Consider the following 20,997-nt stretch of genomic DNA (forward strand, 5'->3'; position numbering starts at 1 on the left):
AGACTCTCCATCAGCATGCTCCAATGATCATAATGACCATCGAAATGGGGAATTGAAGGTTGCACGAAAATCCCTTTCTCTTCACTCGTCATGTTTCTCTCTTTGTTTACAAGTCACTCAAAGTCTGCTACCTTTTCTCTCTCAGTCCCAGTGGGAGCTCTGATACTAGATTGTTGTGAATTAAAGACTTCAAGTAATAATTAACTCACTTGATCTGGGAATGACTGGTTTATTCAATGAAACAAGCTTTGGCTATTAAATAGCCTTTACAGTCCTAATATTAAGCAAATATGCAGCCCACGTCTAAGCTAATTTAGACGTTATAATCAACAGAAGAAAGAGTCAAATAACAAACGACTTCCCTGTTCAATAGGGATTATTCAAAACAGAAAATATAACTTCAACTTTAACTCGACAAATATTGGAGATTTTCTAACATGGAAAAGATTGTTTATTTGAAAGAAGACAGAACTGTGTAATGAATCTGTTTCACGATCATCCTATTTGACCCCTGTTTTCGGGTCCGGTTTGAAATAAGACATAACTGTGAATACAGTTTGCAGCAGGGTGAGCAGAAGCAATGTGAGAGCAGCTAAAAAGGAAATCAGTGACCATGGACTGTTGAAATGATTATGCCACAGTTTCGCCAACCACACATTGCGCCGCTGAGTGCAGTGCTTCTCCACATCTTCGAATAATTGAGCATAATAAAAGAGACCACGATCGGACATCATGACATTTATGCCTAATTTGTTGAATAAGGTGCAAACCATTTCATCATCACCCAATCCATTTTCAATAATTCCGCGGTGTCGAAGTATCCGCACATCCTCTGGAGTGTTGATCAGACAATCCATCAATGTTATATAATCAGTGACGTACAGATGTTGACGCTGTGAGCATTGTTCATAGGCAATAAGATTTCGGAATAGAGACTCTGTTGTATCCTCAATTTTCAAACGTGGGATTTTTATCATGTCTTTTTCAAAACGCACACCTAGGAACAACCCAAACGATTCTTCTTGTTTTCCAAACTTTATGCCAACTTCTTTCAGCTCTTTGGCACTGCGTATGAATTTCGTGTTCTTTGCTTCAATCCCACTGTGCCGCTCAGAAGGTGAAGGCAGCAGCCAATTATGATATAACAAGTCCAGAAGATGCTTGCATTCATGGGAAGAAATTGTATTGCTTCTCTCGAGCTCCGAGCTTGGATACATCCATTTGAAGAAAACTGATGCCTTATCAATGAAAGGGACGTTTTCGTTCGGCATCGCCATGGAAGACAACTTCAAAAGAACACAAAATGGAAGTTGATTTTCTAGTAACAGAATATCATATGATACTGTAGAGAAAATCAATACATTTCCAATAACGGGATCATTTTGATCTCCCTGTTGAAGCCCGGACGTGGCAACCTTGCAAATGAGCTCAACAATAAAGCAACCATCAAGAAGCAACATTTGAACAAATGCATCCTTGTCAAGGATTACGGGCTGGTCATAGTATCGACGAGCTTGTGCTTCCAAACCTCTCATGGCCGCAACATAACTTGTCAAGCTATTTTCCCGCCTGCGTTGAAGAAACTTTTGTAGATAGATTTTTTTATATTCTTCCATCATCTTCAAGTGATCTTTTCCACGGTGATAAGGACCAATAGAGAGGATATCCGGTTCATATGCCCTTTCGTTCACAAAGCGTTGGCCACGGGGGACCTTAAAAATACTGCAAGCTGACTGATTAGTTGGCAAGTTTTGAAGCGACATCTGGATATGACGGGATACACGGTCCGGACCAGGACTCATCTCTTCCTCCTGAATCAAAGGATATAAAATGTCAAATTTATTTGAAGCACAGGAGATCGAGCATTAAAAAAATGTTGATGTTGAGGACAAATTAAAAGTCGTCTCGTTTAGAATGACTAAAAAAAGTGTTTAAAATATAGTTATGAGTAAATTTGTATTTATTAAAGCCAATTTCTATTTATTAAAAATCAAACACGTGATTGTTGAAGAAACATAAAAGAGTTGTTTCATAATAACAAGTATTTTGGATGAAAATGATTCTTTTTTTTGTGTGCAGAATTTATAGAAGACCTTGTTCATTAAATTGAGTTCATCATTAATCAGAATATGTTTTTATTTTTTAAAAAATAAATAAAAACAATTTATAACTAGTAAAAATTAAACACATGTTTGTTGAGAAACCACAAACAGAGTTTTTTGTTTTTTTAAAAAACACATATTTTGGCTGAAAATATATAATACTTTTGTGTAAAAGTTATAGAAAATCATATTCAATAAATTAAGATCATTAATAAAATTATGTCTTATAAAAAAATAAATGAAAATAACTCATATTTATTAAAAACCAAACATTTGTTAGTTGAAAATAACTCATAATTAAAAAACACATATTTAAATTGAAAACGTTTTATTTTCCAAATAGTATATAAAAAATTATGTGGTTTAAGAAATACCTATTCATTCAAAAATAAAAAATAAAAAACTTCTAAAATGACGCTAGAGCTTCTAAAAGATCGGCAATTTAAATATTATACACATGTTTTGAATCTCAAGGACGTTTAGTTTAATAATATGATTTTGTTTTTGAAAAAAAAAAAAAAGGAAGTAGAGTGTTGAGTTTCAATAACAATAACAAAGACAATAATATAGAAAAAAAAGAACGATAGATTTATTTTTAACAAACAAAAAGAAGCATATATATATTTGTCTCGTAAGTTTGAAAGAAGCATATGTATATAATTTCAAATCATAAACTCAATCTGCAAAGCTTTGGCTCCTGCATGGTAAAGGGTTTTTGAGTCTTTTCAGATCATGAATTAAGACATGGAAAAACAAACCAATTAAATAAGTTAAATATTCACAACAAATCAATGGAGTGCCTGCATATTGCAATGGTTAATAATTAATGGATCAACAATCAACTGATACTGTCAAAAACTATCGCTTACCCTTTTGAAACTAGCAGGCTCGACCTTTGCTGCTAGCTGTAATGGACGGATCCTCTGGTCTAGAGCTGAGAGAGAGAGAGAGAGAGAGTGAGAGAGAGAGATACTCTTTGTGACTATAAATCGATTGATCCCAAATTCAGAGTTATATTTTGGAACTTCCTGTTTCTAGACGCCCCAACTCGCAAAGAGGACTTGGACTGGTCAAGTTATCACGTCTTCGTCCTCGTTCTCTGCATGGCTGGACAGCTTTTCCCGCGTAACATCAATTTTATAAAAGCCAAGTTGGGGGACCATTAGCCTCGGCGTAGAAGCGGTATGTGATTTTGACCTGTGTATTACTAGTTCAGTATTCCACATTAATTTCAGTGTTTTTTTGAAAAACACTAAAATTACGACGTTTTGGATTTACATGGATAAATCCCAGGATTAATAATTTATTATGAATTTTCACTCCATCAAGTAAATAAACCTTTTTCTTTTTTTATTCATTTATGTTTTAGGTTAATTTATTATATTTTTTAATTTATACTATTTTAGGTTTTATTATATATTTAAGTGTTCTTACAACTTTTTTATAAAGAATCTTGTAATATTAATATATGATTTGTATGCTAAGGTTTGTTTGGTATTTGAAGGAAATTGATTTCATTTTTCATTTGATGAAATTAAGTTTGATTTTGTAACTTAGATGAGTTCTAATTGAAGAAATGATGGTTTATTTAATTGGTACTTAAGTTGGAAATTTAAGAATTATTTTTTGAATTGATAATAATTAAAAGTTTAATTAGGTTAAATAAATTTGAATTGAACAAACGATAAACATTTAGTTGGCTACCGATTATTTATTAATTTTTATTGTTTAGTTCACATTTTGACACAAGATTGAATTTATATAGAAATGATAATTAGTTATTGAATTGAGAATTCATTTAGAATAATTATATAATTATTTGAATTTTGAGTTGATAGTTATATTATTAATAAATTTTGTTATCAATATTCTTTATAAGCTTTACAAATAATGGATGATTGTTTTTTAATATATCAAGACTCTTTGAAGGTTTGTATAATAAAAATTATCTTAAAAGGATTAATGGTTTTATTAATTTTATACTTTCTAATCTGAAGAATATTAGTGGGGATGAAATTAAATATTTATGTACAAAGTGTAATAAAAAATTTTCAGCATAAAAATATTATGATGATGTATATACTTAAAACAATATTTATTGAGAAATATTTTTGTTATTTTTCACACGGAGAACCATATGTTCCTTATAAAACTCATTGTTCTATGAGCAAGCATACCAAGAACGCACTTTTTTTTGTTAACCATGCAAGGTGCCTGGGTATATTTAAATATTTTTTAAATTTTTTATTTAATCTTTATTTATGAGAATTTTTATATACTATTTATTTGAAAAAAACAGCTCAGAAGCAAACACACTCCAATGAACTTATATGAAGAAACTTACATAAGGAAGGGGGATAGGGAGAAATGGGTGAAAGAATTTGTCGATCATAGCAAAACAAAAGTGTTTGTTGTGAGTGTTTTTGTAATTCTTTTAATTGAAGCTCATATTTATTTATATAATTATTATAAATTTTGAATTAACACAAATTTATTTAATATATTATTATTTCAATATTAAAATAAATATCATATCAAACGTGTCACTATATCAATATCGAAAAAAAAGAATATTATCTGATATGCATTGTATTTTGAACTTATTATCAAAAAAAATTATTACAAAACATGTTAGCAAAATTAAATATTTTTTTATATTAAATAAATTAATACGACTTGCAGCACAAAGTTGCCAATAATCCAAGTCGTATCTGCTAAAATTCGAACTATTCAAACCTGCATTACCTAGTTTGGACGAAGTCCAAGGGATCTTGGCAACCACTCACTCATCGCTTCAAGGTATAAAAAGGTGTAAATTACATGGTAGTTGCCACTGGCCACTTGTGTGTGGTGTGGCTGGGCTTCGATTCTTTCTTCCACAAAGAAAGAGTCAGCGATCCTACTTTTTTTCTGTAGGTAATATAAGAGATATTATATTTTTTTATTAATATAAATATTTAAGTCAATTTACATGTATCTTGATTAATTTTATAGATTTTAAATTAATAATTATATAAATTTTTAGTTGTAAAGAACCATATGACAGTTTCATCCCAGAGCTATCTAGCAGTAGTGATGCCTGAATGACTGAATGTTCTTGCATCTACGGCAATCCTTTCTATAAATAAAAAAAAAATCAATAAAATTAAACGTTTCAGGGAATTAGATGATTAATTAAAAAGAAAAATGAGGGAACAAATGGAGAATAATAATAAACAAAAGATTTATTCATCAATAGATTATAGATCCCCAACGTAGCTGGGCAGTGGAAACCAAGAAATATTACAAGCCAAATAAGATGTTAAATATATGCGATATCTTAATTAGTTTATGGAAAAAACATACGTTTTCGATCCTTCTCAAGAACCAATCAACTTCGCAGAAAAATGAACCTTGTTTTATGTAATTTTTATTTTTTCCTCTTCAATTTAACAAAATTAAATTTCACAAATAGCCTTTTAACTTTTAAAATTACTATAATTATAAAACTTGGCCCGATCTAGAAATCTTGACAATCCGGGTTATCACCGGTCAATCTGGAACCAAATGACCTGACATAATTAAGATGAAACTTGACTTTTGCCCCCTATTCTTCACTTAATAAACAAAAATGCTTGCCATGGCTAATTATAGAAACCAGATCGCTGCTCTTTTTCTGCATTGCGGCCAGCATCCCAGCGATAAACTTTAGATCTTTTCTCTGAGAGGTAATTAAAGCATCAATAAACTGTGCTGGAGATTGACTGAAACCAAGAAAGAAAGCTCGCCTCTGACGATGCTCATGCATCTTCTTTATAGAGTTGCATATCAATCCATCACAGGCTTTTTTAGGTAATAAACACTCTCTATTAAATTAAATATTATATAAATTTAAGTTCTTAAATTAATTTTCTTATAAAAAACAGAAAATTAATCATGAGTTATTTCAGGTCTTCAAATTATAAGCATCACTGAAATTAAGTTGAAAATTTATTTTATTATTCTTATTATAGTGTTGATGATAAAAAGACTGAAAACAAATACGGTTAAGTTCCATTTTCCATACTATTTTTTGAAGAATAAATATTAAATTTACGTTTGAATAGAGTTTATAATAATAAACATTGAATTATGGATGACTTATACGTTGTAATATATTTCCGCCACAGTCTTTCCATAGCAATACCAATTCTGCAATTCCAAGATGAACTTACATCAAGATGTGAAGGATAGGCAATCAGGATTTAAAGATATATTCTTATTTACACCTCCTCTGTATGCTTGGTGTATCCCAAGTGTATGTCGTCGGCACAATATTTATGTTAATCAATTATCATGACATGTGATTAATTAGCATATATTTTATATCATATTGATTTAAACATCAAGTAATAGCCGATCCGTGCTCTAATTAGGAGCTATTTAATTATGTTAATCAATCATTATCACATGTTATCAATTAAATACCTTGATGCTCTTGCAGAACTCAAGATCACTCCAGCAAGATTCATCAACGACAACATCAGGGCTCCTGTTGGGGTCCATGTACACAGTACCAATTGAAGACGTGAAAACCACTCGTCGGACTTTGGCCTCAGCTGCTGCCATGATCACATTCTTGGTTCCATTCACTGCTGGCTCCACCATAATTTGTTCCTTCAAGTATTGTAACACAAAATCATATGTACACTGTACCAATTGAAGTCCAAGTGTTGTTTTTATGTTCTTTTCTTAAAATTCTCAGCATCCAAACAAATTTTTTACTACCAATGTACCGAAAAGAAAGAAAAAAAAGGAAACATACTGGATCGTCTGTGACAGGAGAAGCAGAATGGAAAACTCCATCACATCCTTGAATAGCCTCTTTAAGAGACTCATAATCAAGGAGATCAGCCTTGCATGAAATTAATCTTTCTTGAGCTCCTTCAAGCTCCCTCAAATGGGAATTCTTGGGATCAGCTGTTTATAGCAACTCAAACACAAAGCTTTAAATTAACAAAATCTTAAGAACAGAAAAAGAAATGTCAAAGAAACCAAGGGCTTTATTATTATAAACTAACCTGGGTTCCTCACTGTTCCTTTAACAGAGTAACCTTTCTCTAGAAGAAGTTTAACAGTCCATGAAGCAATGAAGCCACCAGCCCCGGTGACACAGACAGTTTGGCCTTGGCATGGAAGTGATGAAGTATCGTAAGGCATGTTGTCTTGATATATTTATTATTATGTGTACGTGTTTGGTGGTAGAACGAAGGAAGAGAGACAGAGAGAGGGAGGTGTGTTCCTTTTCTCTTGATTTATATTTGTTTTATAAAAGACCAAAGTCTGAAGATGCAAGGGAATTCATTTTGATTCCGAAGAATTTTCTAATTTATAAAATAAGATAATACGAGGGATTCATATAAGAGGTGTTAATACTTCCATATTATGTAATGAAATATCTACAACAGTTGTCGGTGAATGTTGTAATATGACAGAAGAACGTAAAATTCAATGTAGATCGACATTTTGTCTACATTCACAGAAATGAGGAGTTTTTATTTTCACTTTACGTTGAATAAGGTTACATAATATATATTTATAATAGACCCTAATGTTTAAAGGATATTAGATAATTTTTTAATAATACTCATTCATTGTACCCTTGAGGCATTGCCCCTGCACCAACAAATCTCACAGACAAATTTTATCATTTCGCTTAGCTCCACATTGATTTCTTTCTTATGAGCCATAAACTACTATATATATGTGTGTGTGTGTGGGGTTTTATCTTTTTACAAATTTGAACAAAACAAAAAGGAGAATGTACTTCACTTAAATGCACTTGGTAAATATGTTTGATTATATTCGTTTTTTTAGTGTTTGTGGGCTTGTGATGGTCTTCTAAGTTATGAATGTATTTAATTTCATTTATTTTTTTTAATTATTATATGTTTTTTTTATTCTAATGAGTATGTTTGCATGATATGATAGCATTTGTATAGTTATCAAAGAGTTTAATTGAGCTAATCTATGGATCCACTCCATTACCTAAGCATATTTGAAAACTAGATTATTTTAGATAAATATATATATAAAAAAAACCCTTTGGATTTATGATACAACTGTATTATTCATGTTATAGAATAATATAAATCATATATTGAGATCTCATTTAATAGCTTAACCTTTTAGATTGAGATAGTTCTTTGACATGGTATCAGAGCTTAACATAACCTCTGTTTTTCGATCCACCAATATGACCTCAACTCCTTTAAACTCAGTTACTCCCGTCAACATCCATAGCCTTGTCACAATTAAACTTACCAAGTATAATTACCTTATTTGGAAAACTCAAATCGTCCCCTACCTATGTGGTCAACGCCTATTTGGGTTCGTTGATAGAACCATCTCTAGTCCTAGCCCCACCATTCCTAATCCTAAATCGGCAACCTCCTAGACAGCTCTTACTGAGATATCAAATCCCAACTACATTACCTAGTATGATCAATATTAGGTTGTTCTAAGTGCACTGGTTTCCTATTTATTCGAGAATATCCAGGCAGAAATGGTTGGCCTCACAACTTTAAGAGAAGTTTGGGTAGCCCTCAAGAGAATGTTTGCGTCTCACTCCTCTATTCACATCATAAAAACTCGACAATTGTTTGCCTCCATCAAGAAAGTTAACTTGTCAATTTCCCATTACTTTCAAAAAATGAGATCATTGCCAGACAACCCCTTCAAAATCATGAATTTACAAATTACCTTTTTTATGGTCTCGATACTTCTTATGATGTTATTGTCATGTCAATTTCCACTCAAATTGACAAAATGACTTTAGAAGATATGTTTAGCCATCTTCTTGCATTTGAGTTTTGACAAGAGCAGCAACAAATTGACATTGACACCTCTGTTGGATCAGTGAACATGGCCCCAAGGAATGAGTACAGGTCGCGCAATTGAAAATATAACGGCAATGCTTTCCTCAGAACCAGTCCCATGGTTCCAACAACATAGGAAGGGGATGTGGAAATAGAGGAAGAGGCCCACCTCCAAACTACTCCTCCAACCTAAAACCACAATGCCAAGTCTGTGGAAGAATTGGCCACACCGCCATTCAATGTTATTGCACATTCGATCATGCCTGCCTAGGCACTCCTTCTTATATGGCGGCTTATATGACATCTCCCTCATCACAACATGATACCAACTGGTATATGGATATTGGTTCAACAAACCACCTCACCAACAACTTCAGTAACTTGTATGTGCGATCAGAACCTTATCTAGGCAACAACTAGATTCATGTTGACGATATGGCAGGTTTACCTATAAAAGAATATTGGTTTCGCCACTCTTTCAACCCCAACAAATTCTTTTATTTTAAATAAGTTACTTCATGTACCTCAGATTAATAAGAATTTGATTTTTGTTAGCCAATTTACGAGTGATAATAATGTCTATCTTGAAATTCAAGAAAATAATTTGTGTTTAAGAAATCCATGCGAAAACACATTTTCAAAAAACTTCCAATATTTTTTATATATAAAAAGAACGTTCAAAACATGTTAGGGTATTGGTCGTATGCAACACACAAAAAACATTTTTTATATTTTCTTTGCAAAATACACACACGTCACAGTTAAATATCGCAATTAAAGTCAACAAACCACATATTAATCAAATTCTTAAGGCTTTAAGAAATCAACTATTAAATCCCAGAATATATATAGAAACATGTTCTACATGTTTTCAAAAACACATTTTCAAAAAACTTCAAATATTTTTATATATAAAAAGAACGTTCAAAACATGTTAGGGTATTGGCCGTATGCAACACACAAAAAATATTTTTTATATTTTCTTTGCAAAATACACACACATCACAGTTAAATATCGCAATTAAAGTCAACAAACCACATATTAATCAAATTCTTAAGGCTTTATGAAAAAAAATCCATCTTTGTATTTTTAACCTCCTTGACCGATTTTTCTGACCATTTGTTGAGCGCTTCTGCCTCCTGTTATTTTTCTAACCTCCTTTGGCTATTTATTTTATTTCATTGATTTGGGGACCCAAAAATAGGTTACAACAAATGCCCCCTCTTTATAATGCTTACGGAGCAAGGGTTTTGCGTAGTAAGTTTTATAAAGATAAACTCAAAACAGAACTCCCGAAATTAATCTGGTTGAAGCTTGATTGATCTGGAACTTGTTTTTTTTACAACAATCCCCCTCAGCCCCAAAAACTATGATCAAAATTTAGTCATCTGGTGCTCCCTTCTAGCGATCCCCTTCAACCAGAATCAAAATCCTTTCCAATTAGGTTAAACTGAGATCCCTTCGCCGATCCCCTTTAACCATAACCAAGGTTTGTGTGGTTAGACTGAACTGAGATCCTTTCACCGATCCCCTTCAACGAGAATCAAAATCCTTTCTAATTAGGTTAAACTGAGATCCCTTCGCCGATCCCCTTTAACCATAACCAAGGTCCTTTCCAATTAGGTTAAACTGAGATCCCTTCGCTGATCCCCTTTAACCATAACCAAGGTCCTTTCCAATTAGGTTAAACTGAGATCCCTTCGCCGATCCCCTTTAACCATAACCAAGGAATGTGTAGGGTTGGGCTAGACTGAGATTCCTTTCGGCAATCCCCTCTAACCAGAACCAAAATCCTTTCCAATTAGGTTAAACTGAGATCCCTTCGTCGATCCCCTTTAACCATAACCAAGGAATGTGTAGGGTTGGGCTAGACTGAGATTCCTTTTGGCAATCTCCTCTAACCAAAATCAAAATCCTTTCCAATTAGGTTAAATTGAGATCCCTTCGTCGATCCCCTTTAACCATAACCAAGGAATGTGTAGGGTTGGGCTAGATTGAGATTCCTTTCGGTAATCCCCTCTAACCAGAACCAAAATCCTTTCCAATTAGGTTAAACTGAGATCCCTTCGTCGATCCCCTTTAACCATAACCAAGGAATGTGTAGGGTTGGGCTAGACTGAGATTCTTTTCGGCAATCCCCTCTAACCAGAACCAAAATCCTTTCCAATTAGGTTAAACTGAGATCCCTTCGTCGACCCTCTTTAACCATAACCAAGGAATGTGTAGGGTTGGGCTAGACTGAGATTCCTTTCGGCAATCCCCTCTAACCAGAACCAAAATCCTGTGTATGGTTGGGCTAGACTGAGATTCCATTAGGCAATCCCCTCTAACCAGAACCAAAAAACTTGTGTGTAGCTCGGTCAACCTGAAATCCCATCTGGCGATTCTTTTACCCATAACCAAATACAAAAACGCGTGTGTGGTCTCATTATGATGGGTGACCTGCCCGAATGGAAAAGGGAAAGAGTGGTCTCATTATTATGGGTGACCTACCCGAGGGGAAGAATGGCCTCATTATTATGGGTGACCTACCCAGGTAAAAAAAGATGAAGAATGGTCTCATTGTATGGGTGACCTACCCAGAAAAATAATGGTCTCATTGTATGGGTGACCTACCCAAGAAAAATAATGGTCTCATTGTATGAGTGACCTACCCAAGATAATGGTCTCATTGTATGGGTGACCTACCCAAGATAATGATCTCATTGTATGGGTGACCTACCCAAGAAAAATAATGGTCTCATTGTATGGGTGACCTACCCAAGGGGAAGAATTCTTAGTAAACTCCATGCTTTTCTAAGAAATAGTTTCAATATGAGGTCCCTTCTAGCGACCTTCCTTGATGAATGTCGAAGTACGAGATCCCTTCTGGCGATCTCAAATAACTTGGAATCCCATCGGGCAATTCCTTTTACCAAAGCTAAAACATGAAGTTCCTTCTGGCGACCTTCATCGAAATACAAGATCCCTTCTAGCGATCTCCTTTAGCCAAACAACTTGGAATCCCATCTGACGATTCCTTTTATACAAAAGCTGAAATTTAAGGTCCTTTCTGGCGACCTCCATCGAAATACGAGATCCCTTCTGGCGATCTCAACAACTTGGAATCCCATTTGGCGATTCCTTTTTACCGAATGCTATCGATGTCGTTCTTCCTGCTGGCATGGTTTGAAAACCATTATCTTCTCTTCTTGTTGTTCTAGAATCAACTCAATGATTCTTTCTTCGTCCATAATCTTGTTGGAATGCGCTAAGATCTCCTCCTGTAACGATCCAAAAAAAACATACATGCAATGATTTATGATTAGATGCAATGCATGCATTCGTACCTGGTTTTGAAACATAGGCCCCATCCTCTTCTTCTAGTTCATGAGACTCCCTCTTAACATGAACTTTGCTTTTGAAGTTGTATGTTGGATTCATCTCTCGTGTTGCCTATCATATTCTTGGAGAAGAAGTCTTTGACTTTCTTCAAGTAGTCCTTTTCTCAAAATGTATGACTTGTATTTGCCTCTTTGTCATGCTTTTGTCAAATGCTTTAGCTTGGTTTTCAAATCTATAAGCTTCCATCCAATTTTAAACACTTAAAACTTTTCATAAAACATCTCGTCTTGCCCCCAGTGTAGGGGTGCGATATTAGTCTGGGCTTTTATATAGAGAAGTAATTCATTCAGCCAGTGATAAACTTTTTAGTGAGTGAAGAGATAATGATTTTTTTTTTCAAAATGCACATTGTTATGGTTGATAAATTCTATTATTTAAAAGACAATTACAGATGATTATAAAGTGACCACTTAATCATTTATCCATGCAATTTATTATGCTATCAATGATAGGGTTGTATTTTAGGGTTAGCTTTTCTTAAATTTCATATTAAACCATTTTATGATACTTTATTTGTAACCACTCAAACTTGTTCAAAAAATGCATAAACTCATCGTTTATTTAAAAAAAAGGTAAGCTAAAAAACAAACACAAAATCTGGCTGACATCATGAGCTCTGATTGCCCACTAGAGAAAATAAAAGCAATGACAAAAGCAATGACAAAAACATGCTAAGGCAAATAAAGTTGTTTTACATTTTAAAAACTACGAGAAGTTCTTGGGTCAACCCGTTCTGAAACTTCTTCTAGTGTGTGGAAAGTCAACCGAGGCAATGCTTCATCTTCCTTCCCCACTTGCGTTTCCTTGTCTTCTCCTTCGATCTCGCCTTCTTCATTATTGACGATTCTTGACCAAGGTTTTCCAACCCTTTATCCCCTATCACTTTTTTCATGACCAGGCAATGGATTTGAACTGATATTGGGTGTGTCTTCAAATGACACCCATCCTATCTTGATGAGCTTCAACAACTTGTTCTTGAAACCATAGCACGTTTCAAGACAATGCCCGGGAATACCAGCATGGTACTCGCAAGTCAACTCGGGCTTATACCAGATGGGGAATGGTGGCTGTAGTGGTAATGTAGGGATAGGAGCTATTTGTCCAATGCTCAGTAGTTTGGCATATATGTCCTTCAGAGGCATGGGTAATGGCGGTAGTTGTTCTGAAATGTATCTTGTGTTTGGTCTTTGGTGGGTGTTTTGGGTGTTTGACTGGTCATTTGCTCGATTAAGGGAAAAAGGTTTGTTAAAGTTTATGTGGGCCACATGAGAGGTAGGTATTTGTGGGTTATATGAATCCGTTATCTTGTCATTGGACCCACCTTCGAAGTTGTTAACGGGACCTTTCATTTTTCTTCCGATAAAACCCTTTGTCTCCAATGGCTCAATTATGCGTCCAGCTTTAATCCCTTGCTCTATTCTTTCCGCTATGCGTACAGCATCATAGAAATGTTGAGATGAGCTACCCATTAAATGCTCATAGTAGGGTGCCTTGAATGTATTGGTGAACAAAGTCACCATCTCCGTTTCTATCAAAGGGGGTTGCACATGCGTGGCCTCGTCCCTCCATCTTTGCGCATAAGCCCTTACTGGTTCTTGGCTTCTCTTTTCCATTGACATAAGGCTCGTTCGATCTGGAGCAATTTCCAAATTGAACTTGTATTGCTTAAGGAAAGCCTCAACTATATCCTTCCATTTCTTGATCTTGGCATTATCCAGCCTCATGTACCAACTTAGCGCCGACCCCGATAGACTGTCTTGGAAAACGTAGATCAGTAACTTATCGTCATGAATCACCTCAGCCATCTTATTGCAATAAGATCGAAGGTGAGTGTTTGGGCATTCCAACCCAGTGTACCTTATAAACTCCGGTATCCTAAAATCTTTTGGTACCGTGATGTTTGGTACCAAGCATATTTCAGACGCTCGCATGGGGTCAAACCAGTCATTTCCCTCGACTGCTCTTAACCTTTCTTCCAAGGCTGATATCTTGTCATCGTTCATAAATCCAGTGGACCTATTATCGGAAGGCCCATCTACAGTAATGTGAGCTTGAGGGGGCTGAATGGGAATGGCAGGCGCAAAGTGCTGCCCCGTTACTGAATCTGCTCCCAAGTTCTGAGATACCCCCGGGACATGAACTGACGGTGCTCCTATAGGTGGTTGGGTAGATGTTCCCTCCCCGTTCTTGGCTCTTAAAAGTTGCTCAAGTAGATTGGTCATTCGAGACACTTCATTCCTTACGGCTTCCAATTCACTTTGGTAGCGGGATTCTAGGATGGCCCTCTCTTCATTCTCCATTCTTGATCTTAAACGGGTTTGATGGACTCTAGGTGTGGGACCTATGTTTCACGATCTGTAATGCATATGATAACAAAATGCGTGATGAAAATGTGATGCACAAGTGATGTGTGATGAGTATAACATTGCAAACAAAGATACATAACCTAAGGACAAGCTCTATTTATCAAGTGAGAGTGGGTAGTTTTTTCTATCTAGTCTTGAAGGTTCTCATATCTGCCTAGTGACGTTCTTCGTAAAGACAGTATGGGGGCGTTGTAAGGAATAACTAAGACACGTATGTCCGCCATTACCAAGCAGGCACTTGGATATGAGTTGGGTGTTTCACGCATTTAAACCCTGACCGATAGTCTTAGGGTAAATCGCTAATTCCCCACTTAACTTAAGGCTTGTGTGTGCTTCTCAAAAATAAAAGCAAGTGATGCATGAGACAATTTTATACAATGCATAAATAATACGCGTAAAATAAAAAACCAATATGTAAATAAACGGAAAGGCATATTAACAATAAACACACGAAAACACAAACAAATCAGACAAAAACAAAGCTTAGTCTACAAGGTCCCCAGTGGAGTCGCCATTCTGTCACATGTGTGTGGCGTCGCGGCGAAAAACTATATAGTGTTTGTTTCCATTTTCTTAATCTACCATGTAAATCTATATATATTTATAGGGATACAAAAACAATATTGTCTTTTATTGGTAGAAAATGGAATGGGAGTCGCCACCTAGTATTTTGGTCACTAAGAACCCTAACTGGTCTCAGAGATTGGGTACGGGGACTGGTTGCGTAAAGGGAAGGTATTAGCACCCCAAATATGCCCTACCTAAGGTAAGCTGCATTGTTTTATTTGTCTGATAAAATCTAAGGTGTTATTGTGGTTTCCTAGTTGTTGATCTGTCTATGGTTCAAGAAAAAATCCTCCTCGGTAAGAAAGGCTTTATCTTATCGGGTAAAATCCTAACCGTTCTAACGTCTATACTAAAACTTTATTAATAATACTTAGGAATACGTTTTACATATAAATTCGTAATCCCAAATACTAAAAGAAAACAAAAAAGATTTTTTTGAATTTTTGAAATATTGGCCTAGTTCTCATGGCTTGAATAAACTGGTTATTAAAGCCAAAATGCATGCTAATACATATATTGTTTTGAAAATTTTCTTTATTGTGAGAAAATATAATGTTATAATATTTATATATATATATTGGAGAGACTAGGCTGTATTTTAAAACAAAAACAATTTTTTTGTAAAATATTATTTTTTATGCTTTGACGAAAATCAGGTATTTTAATACTGAGCTTGTATCCTTACGGTATAAAAATTCAACCCAATATTAATCCACTTTGATAAAAATATGCAGAAAAATCAACAACATTTTTAGGGACTTTTTAGAATTTTTTTGAAAGCAAAAACATTTTTTATTCTGAAAATCTTTGATATTTTGACGAAAACCGGGGTATTTTTAACACTGGTTTTGTATCTTTACGGTATAAAAATACAAACCAACATTGAACCACTTTGAAAAAAAATATGTAGAAAAATCAACAATATTTTTTAAGATTTTCAAAATATATTTTTTTAATTATTATATTTATATATATATATACATATATACACACATATATTATAACATATTATATAATATATAATATAAAAACAATTCGGGCTGGGCCGGCCCAAATAAACGGGCCGGACTCAGCCCAACAAGGAAAGGTTGGGCCGAACTCGGCCCAACCGAATATTCTTCTTCAGTCTAGGTCAGGACCGACCCAGACGTGCAGGGGCTGACCCAGCGTCAACAGCCCAGCAGGGGGGGAAGAGTTAATTTTCTTCCCCCCCGCCTCCTGCATGCATAACTCTGCATGCAGGAGGCAACGCCTGCAAACGAAGGAGAAGAAGAAAATTTACCTGGCGTGGAGGAGGCGGTGCTGCGGTGGCGTGGCACGTGGGTGGCGGCTCCGGGCGGTGTTTCTGTCGTTCCTAACGGCGGCGAGAAGTTTCTTCCTCTTCCCCTTTCTTTTTTTTTTCTTCCGTTCTCAGTGGCTTTCTCCGCTTCGGTTTGGTTTTGGTTTTCGGTTTTGCTTTATTTGTTTTCGGTTTGTTGCTGCTCTCCCCTCTATTTCGTTCGTTCTTTCTCTCTCTTCGGTCTCCTCTCTCTCTCCTCCCTTCGGTTTCTTCCCCCTCCTTCTCTCTTTGGTTTCTTCTGTATTTATAGGGGAAGAAAAGGTGCTGGGACCATTGTTAGTGCGCCTTGGAGCGGGTTTCGCGGGTGGCTGGTCGGCCACCACCCGCGACAGCAAGGCGCCGTTTCTACTTTCGGCCGGAGGTCGGCCAATGCCCTCGGTCGGTGGTCCCAACGGTGTGGGGCTTTGGGTTTTTTCGGTGGAGATGCAGGGGAGAGAGGGGCGAGAAGTTTTTGAAGAAGAAAACCATTTTTCTTCTCCCCTACAACGAGTGCAGGGAGGAAGACGAAGGAGGAACAGTGCAGTTCAAAACGGCACCGTTCGGTCCCTTTTCTTTCTTTCTTTTTTCTTTTTTTTTTTAATGTATGAAACGGCGTCGTTTTGGATAAAACACGCTGTTTCATTTAAAAAAAAAGGCGCCAGAATATGCTTTTGCAAATCAGTCCTTAATCATCTTTAATCATTTCAATTGCGTCCCTGCCAATTCAGTCCCCGTCCCTCTTGTTGGCCGCGTTTTTCACTTTGGTCCTTGGCCTCTGATTTATGCAATTAAGCCCTCAATTGATCAATAAACTTCTAATTTCTTCAATTAGGCCCCTGATCCAAAGCAAAACAGCCCCCTCTATTTACCCGGTTTTTCCAAATTGGTCCCTAGTTTCGGTTTTTCAAAATTAAACCCCTAATTGGCCATTAAACTTCAATATTTATTCAATTAAGCCCCTGATTTGGCCTAATAAATTCCTAAAAAATATATTTTGGCCCCAGAAATTAAATTTCTTCTAATTAAAGCCCCAAATTGACTTAAAAATCAATTTTTCTTTCACTCAAATCCTCTATAAATTCCATTAAAAATCTAATTAAGTCCATAAACCTCCAAATTTGGACTTTTCTCCTCAAAAATCAATTTTTCTTATCCAACAGGGCTCTCATCATGCAAGAATATATTATCAAAAATCCATCTTTGTATTTTTTAACCTCCTTGACCGATTTTTCTGACCATTTGTTGAGCGCTTCTGCCTCCTGTTATTTTTCTAACCTCCTTTGGCCATTTATTTTATTTCATTGATTTGGGGACCCAAAAATGGGTTACAACAACATGTGCTTACATTTTCACGAGAAATACAACATGATTTTATTTGTCCTTCAGATACTTGACCATATACCAAATTAAAACATTAAATTCATTTTTTTTTCTTTTGATTTTATAATTGAACAACATACATAAAAAACTACAAACACACACACATCCCTCTTTTATTATGTTTTTTCTCATACACCGATATGTAATTACAAATAACATAAATTCAAAACAAATCTAAACACATAATATACAATTCAGAAATTGCAAAATAGACCCCCAAATATTCTTGAATTGTAGAGGAACACTTCTAGGCATAGTTTTAAAACCCAGACCGGCCCGGCGGGTCGACCCGGGACCCGGCCGACCCGGGCATGGGACCGGTCCGGGTGGAGGCCAAAACCCGCTTAGGAATTGGCCCGGCCAGACCCGGGCGACCCGGGACCCGGCTGACCCGGCAAGACCCGCCCCCAAACCCGTTGACTTTTTTTTTTTTTTTTTTTTGCTAAAACGACGTCGTTTTGATTTTAAAAAAAAAAATTAAAATTTTTTTTTTGACTCGGCCGACCCGGTCAAAACCCGAAACCCGAGCCTTGGACCGGGCCGGGTCTTAAAACTATGCTTCTGGGAATGCAGAAATAGTGCGGCGCGTCTGCTCCATGCGCCGTCGCCACTAGCAGCGCGTGGGTTCACACACCGCCGTAAGAAAAACAGAGGCCGGTGTGGATCTGGCTTTGCTTCATCCCTTCTTCCCTTCCTCGCCGGCGGTGACCTGTAAAACACCCAAAAATGCAACAAAACAGTTGATTTTAATTTTTCTTTTTGTGCAGATCCGCAAGTCTGTTTTAGTTAGTTTTTAGATCTATTTTCTTCTGCTTTCCCTTTCTGGATCTGCTTCTCTCTCTCTCTACAGATCTTTTTTTTTTATTTCCCCTTCTTCTATGTTTCCGGTGGTGGCTGTATGTACAAAGGACTGTTGGCGACCGAGTGTGGGTCGTGTCTGTGATGCTACTGGTGAGGAAGGAGACGTTGCTACCCGAGGAGTGGGTCATCGCTGCTGGATGGTCTTCACTCCTGTTGGTGGCAGCGGTGGTTGGATTTTGCTACCGTTGCCCGGCTGCAAAGGGATAGGCTTTCTGTGTGCAACCGAGAGAGGGAAGGAGGAGCAAAGGGGGGCGAAGATCTATTTGCCTGGTTGAGAGAGGAGAGAGATGATGGTTGAACGACTGTTGAGACGGAAATGAGAGACGGGAGCAGCTAAGTCTTGTTGGAGTGGTGATAATGATCAGTGATGGGGGGCTGTGTGGTTTTAGTATGTTGGAGGAGGCAGTGGTCTGGTCGGTTTGGTGGACAGTGAATCTGTTGGTGTTTTAAAGAGAGAAGATGAGTGTGTGGTTTTTGTCAGGGTGAAGGCTTGGCTTGTGGTTTCGGGTTGGCTATAGGTAAGAGGAGAGAGGAATCGTCGGGTGGCTTTGATTCTCTCTTTTTATGTACAAGACAGGGCGAGGCCGCCGGCTGCTGTAGGGAAGAGAAATTTAGGTTTAGGGTTTTCTTGCTTTTCCCTTATTTTTTTTGAAAAATTGCCTCCTTGTGATTATTTTTCTCTCCCTTTTTATTATAGCCGGAGGTTCACTTATATAGAAAATTTCTACACGTGTTATTCAAGGAAATATTGCAATAATTATTGCAAAGATTGTCTTCTATAACCAGCACCAGCAAATCCTATATATATGGTATTTTATATTGCAGTGATTATTTTCCATAACCAGCACTAATCAAATCATATATCTATGGTATTTTATATTGCAATAATTATATGATTCAATAATTATCTCCTTGATATATTGCTTCCTTAATATTAGCCCTTATGCTCTAGGTTATCGCCATATGGAAACCTTCATTTTTATTTATTTTTTATTTTTTTATTATTGAAAATTTATCAAAACTATCGCATGTCACCCGCGTGGCATCGGTTGACGATTTTTCATTTTGTTGTTTGATTCGTTCATTGGGAGTCGCCACCTAGTATTTAATTGAAGGCTACTAGGAAACCCGGATGTACTGGTCTTGTCAGAGATTCGCGGGTAAATAACTGGTTGTGGTTAGGGAAGATATTAGCACCTCTAACGCGCCCTGCCTGAGGTAAGCTGCTTTGTGGCTTTAATGTGTTAAAAAAGTTTTAAAAATTTTATCTTTTCATCGAATATTAGAAATATGACTTACGTATAAGTTCATAATTCTTTATAGTGTGCCAATCAAAATATTAAATTCTTTTTTTACATTTGCAATTTTATCATAAAATAAAAATAAAAAAATCCACAAAACAAATACAAACACACACATTCACTTTTCCTATATTTTTTGTTTCTTTTATTTTTCTTTTTCTTTTTCTTTTTCCTTTTTTTTAATACACACTACAAATTATAAAAATTCAAAAAAAACTAAACAAAAATTACATTAAACAATTCAAAAATTATAAAATAGCCCCTAAAAAATCTGTAACAGTGCTGGGAAGCCTTCTAGAACTATAGGAACAGCGCTGGAACAGTGGCGGCACATTGCTCCACGCGCCACCGCCACTAGAAAAACCCAAAAACAGAGGGGATCTGGATCGACTTCTTCCCCTCTTCTTTTCCTCACCGGCGGTGAGAATCACTGTCACCTACAAAAGGAGAAAAACACGCAAGCCAGTTGATTTTAATTTCTTTCTCCTTCCCGGTCTCGGGTCTGCTTTTTTCTGCTATGATTTGTTCTTCTTTTCTTCTTCTAGTGGCCAATCTGGCGGTTGTTGAGGGAGCTGCGATGGTGGTCAAGGCGTTGGTGGTCTTCGCTCCTATTGGTAGCAACGATTGTTGGCTATGTGGGTGTTGCCCTGTGTTGGCTGCTGCTGGAGGAAGCTTCGGTGTTGATGGAGATGAAGAGATCGGGGAAGATGGAGAGGCGGCCAGCGAGAGGGGAGAGCAAAGGGGAAAGACTCTGCCCTCTTTTGGTTTTGGTGAGCTGTGGCTGGGAAAATGGGGAGAGTTGGCTTTGATTTTGGAGATTAAGAGGCAAACAACAGGGAGAGTATGGATGGGGCTATATTGTGGAGGAGCTAGGGTTGGTT

At 36.3% G+C, this 20,997-nt stretch overlaps 2 protein-coding genes across 2 annotated transcripts; both read right to left on the reverse strand.

The window, feature by feature from the left end:
• Positions 1-215: 215 nt before the first annotated feature.
• Positions 216-3,089, reverse strand: LOC118034056 (UPF0481 protein At3g47200-like). Its single transcript, XM_035039209.2, has 2 exons — positions 2,972-3,089; positions 216-1,811 (listed from the first exon to the last, which is right to left on the reverse strand). Exon 2 carries the CDS (start codon positions 1,800-1,802, stop codon positions 501-503), a length of 1,302 nt encoding a protein of 433 aa, XP_034895100.1. The 5' UTR covers positions 1,803-1,811; positions 2,972-3,089; the 3' UTR covers positions 216-500.
• A 3,132-nt stretch (positions 3,090-6,221) lies between these two features.
• On the reverse strand, positions 6,222-7,280 carry LOC118034046 (cinnamoyl-CoA reductase 1). Its single transcript, XM_035039200.2, has 4 exons — positions 7,142-7,280; positions 6,886-7,040; positions 6,549-6,737; positions 6,222-6,272 (listed from the first exon to the last, which is right to left on the reverse strand). Exons 1-4 carry the CDS (start codon positions 7,278-7,280, stop codon positions 6,222-6,224), a joined length of 534 nt encoding a protein of 177 aa, XP_034895091.1.
• Between the last annotated feature and the right edge of the window lie 13,717 nt (positions 7,281-20,997).

Source organism: Populus alba, chromosome 1, assembly GCF_005239225.2.
Source record: "Populus alba chromosome 1, ASM523922v2, whole genome shotgun sequence".
In the NCBI taxonomy this organism is placed as follows: Eukaryota; Viridiplantae; Streptophyta; class Magnoliopsida; order Malpighiales; family Salicaceae; genus Populus; species Populus alba.

Bases quoted from the DNA above. Each gene is read 5' to 3' on its own strand.
- LOC118034056 (XM_035039209.2), bottom strand. From the start codon at position 1,802: ATGAGTCCTGGTCCGGACCGTGTATCCCGTCATATCCAGATGTCGCTT.
- LOC118034046 (XM_035039200.2), bottom strand. From the start codon at position 7,280: ATGCCTTACGATACTTCATCACTTCCATGCCAAGGCCAAACTGTCTGT. The intron at 6,738-6,885 runs GTATGTTTCCTT...CAATACTTGAAG, and splicing joins CTCCTGTCACAGACGATCCA to GAACAAATTATGGTGGAGCC. The intron at 6,273-6,548 runs GTATTTAATTGA...TTGGAATTGCAG, and splicing joins AGTTCTGCAAGAGCATCAAG to AATTGGTATTGCTATGGAAA.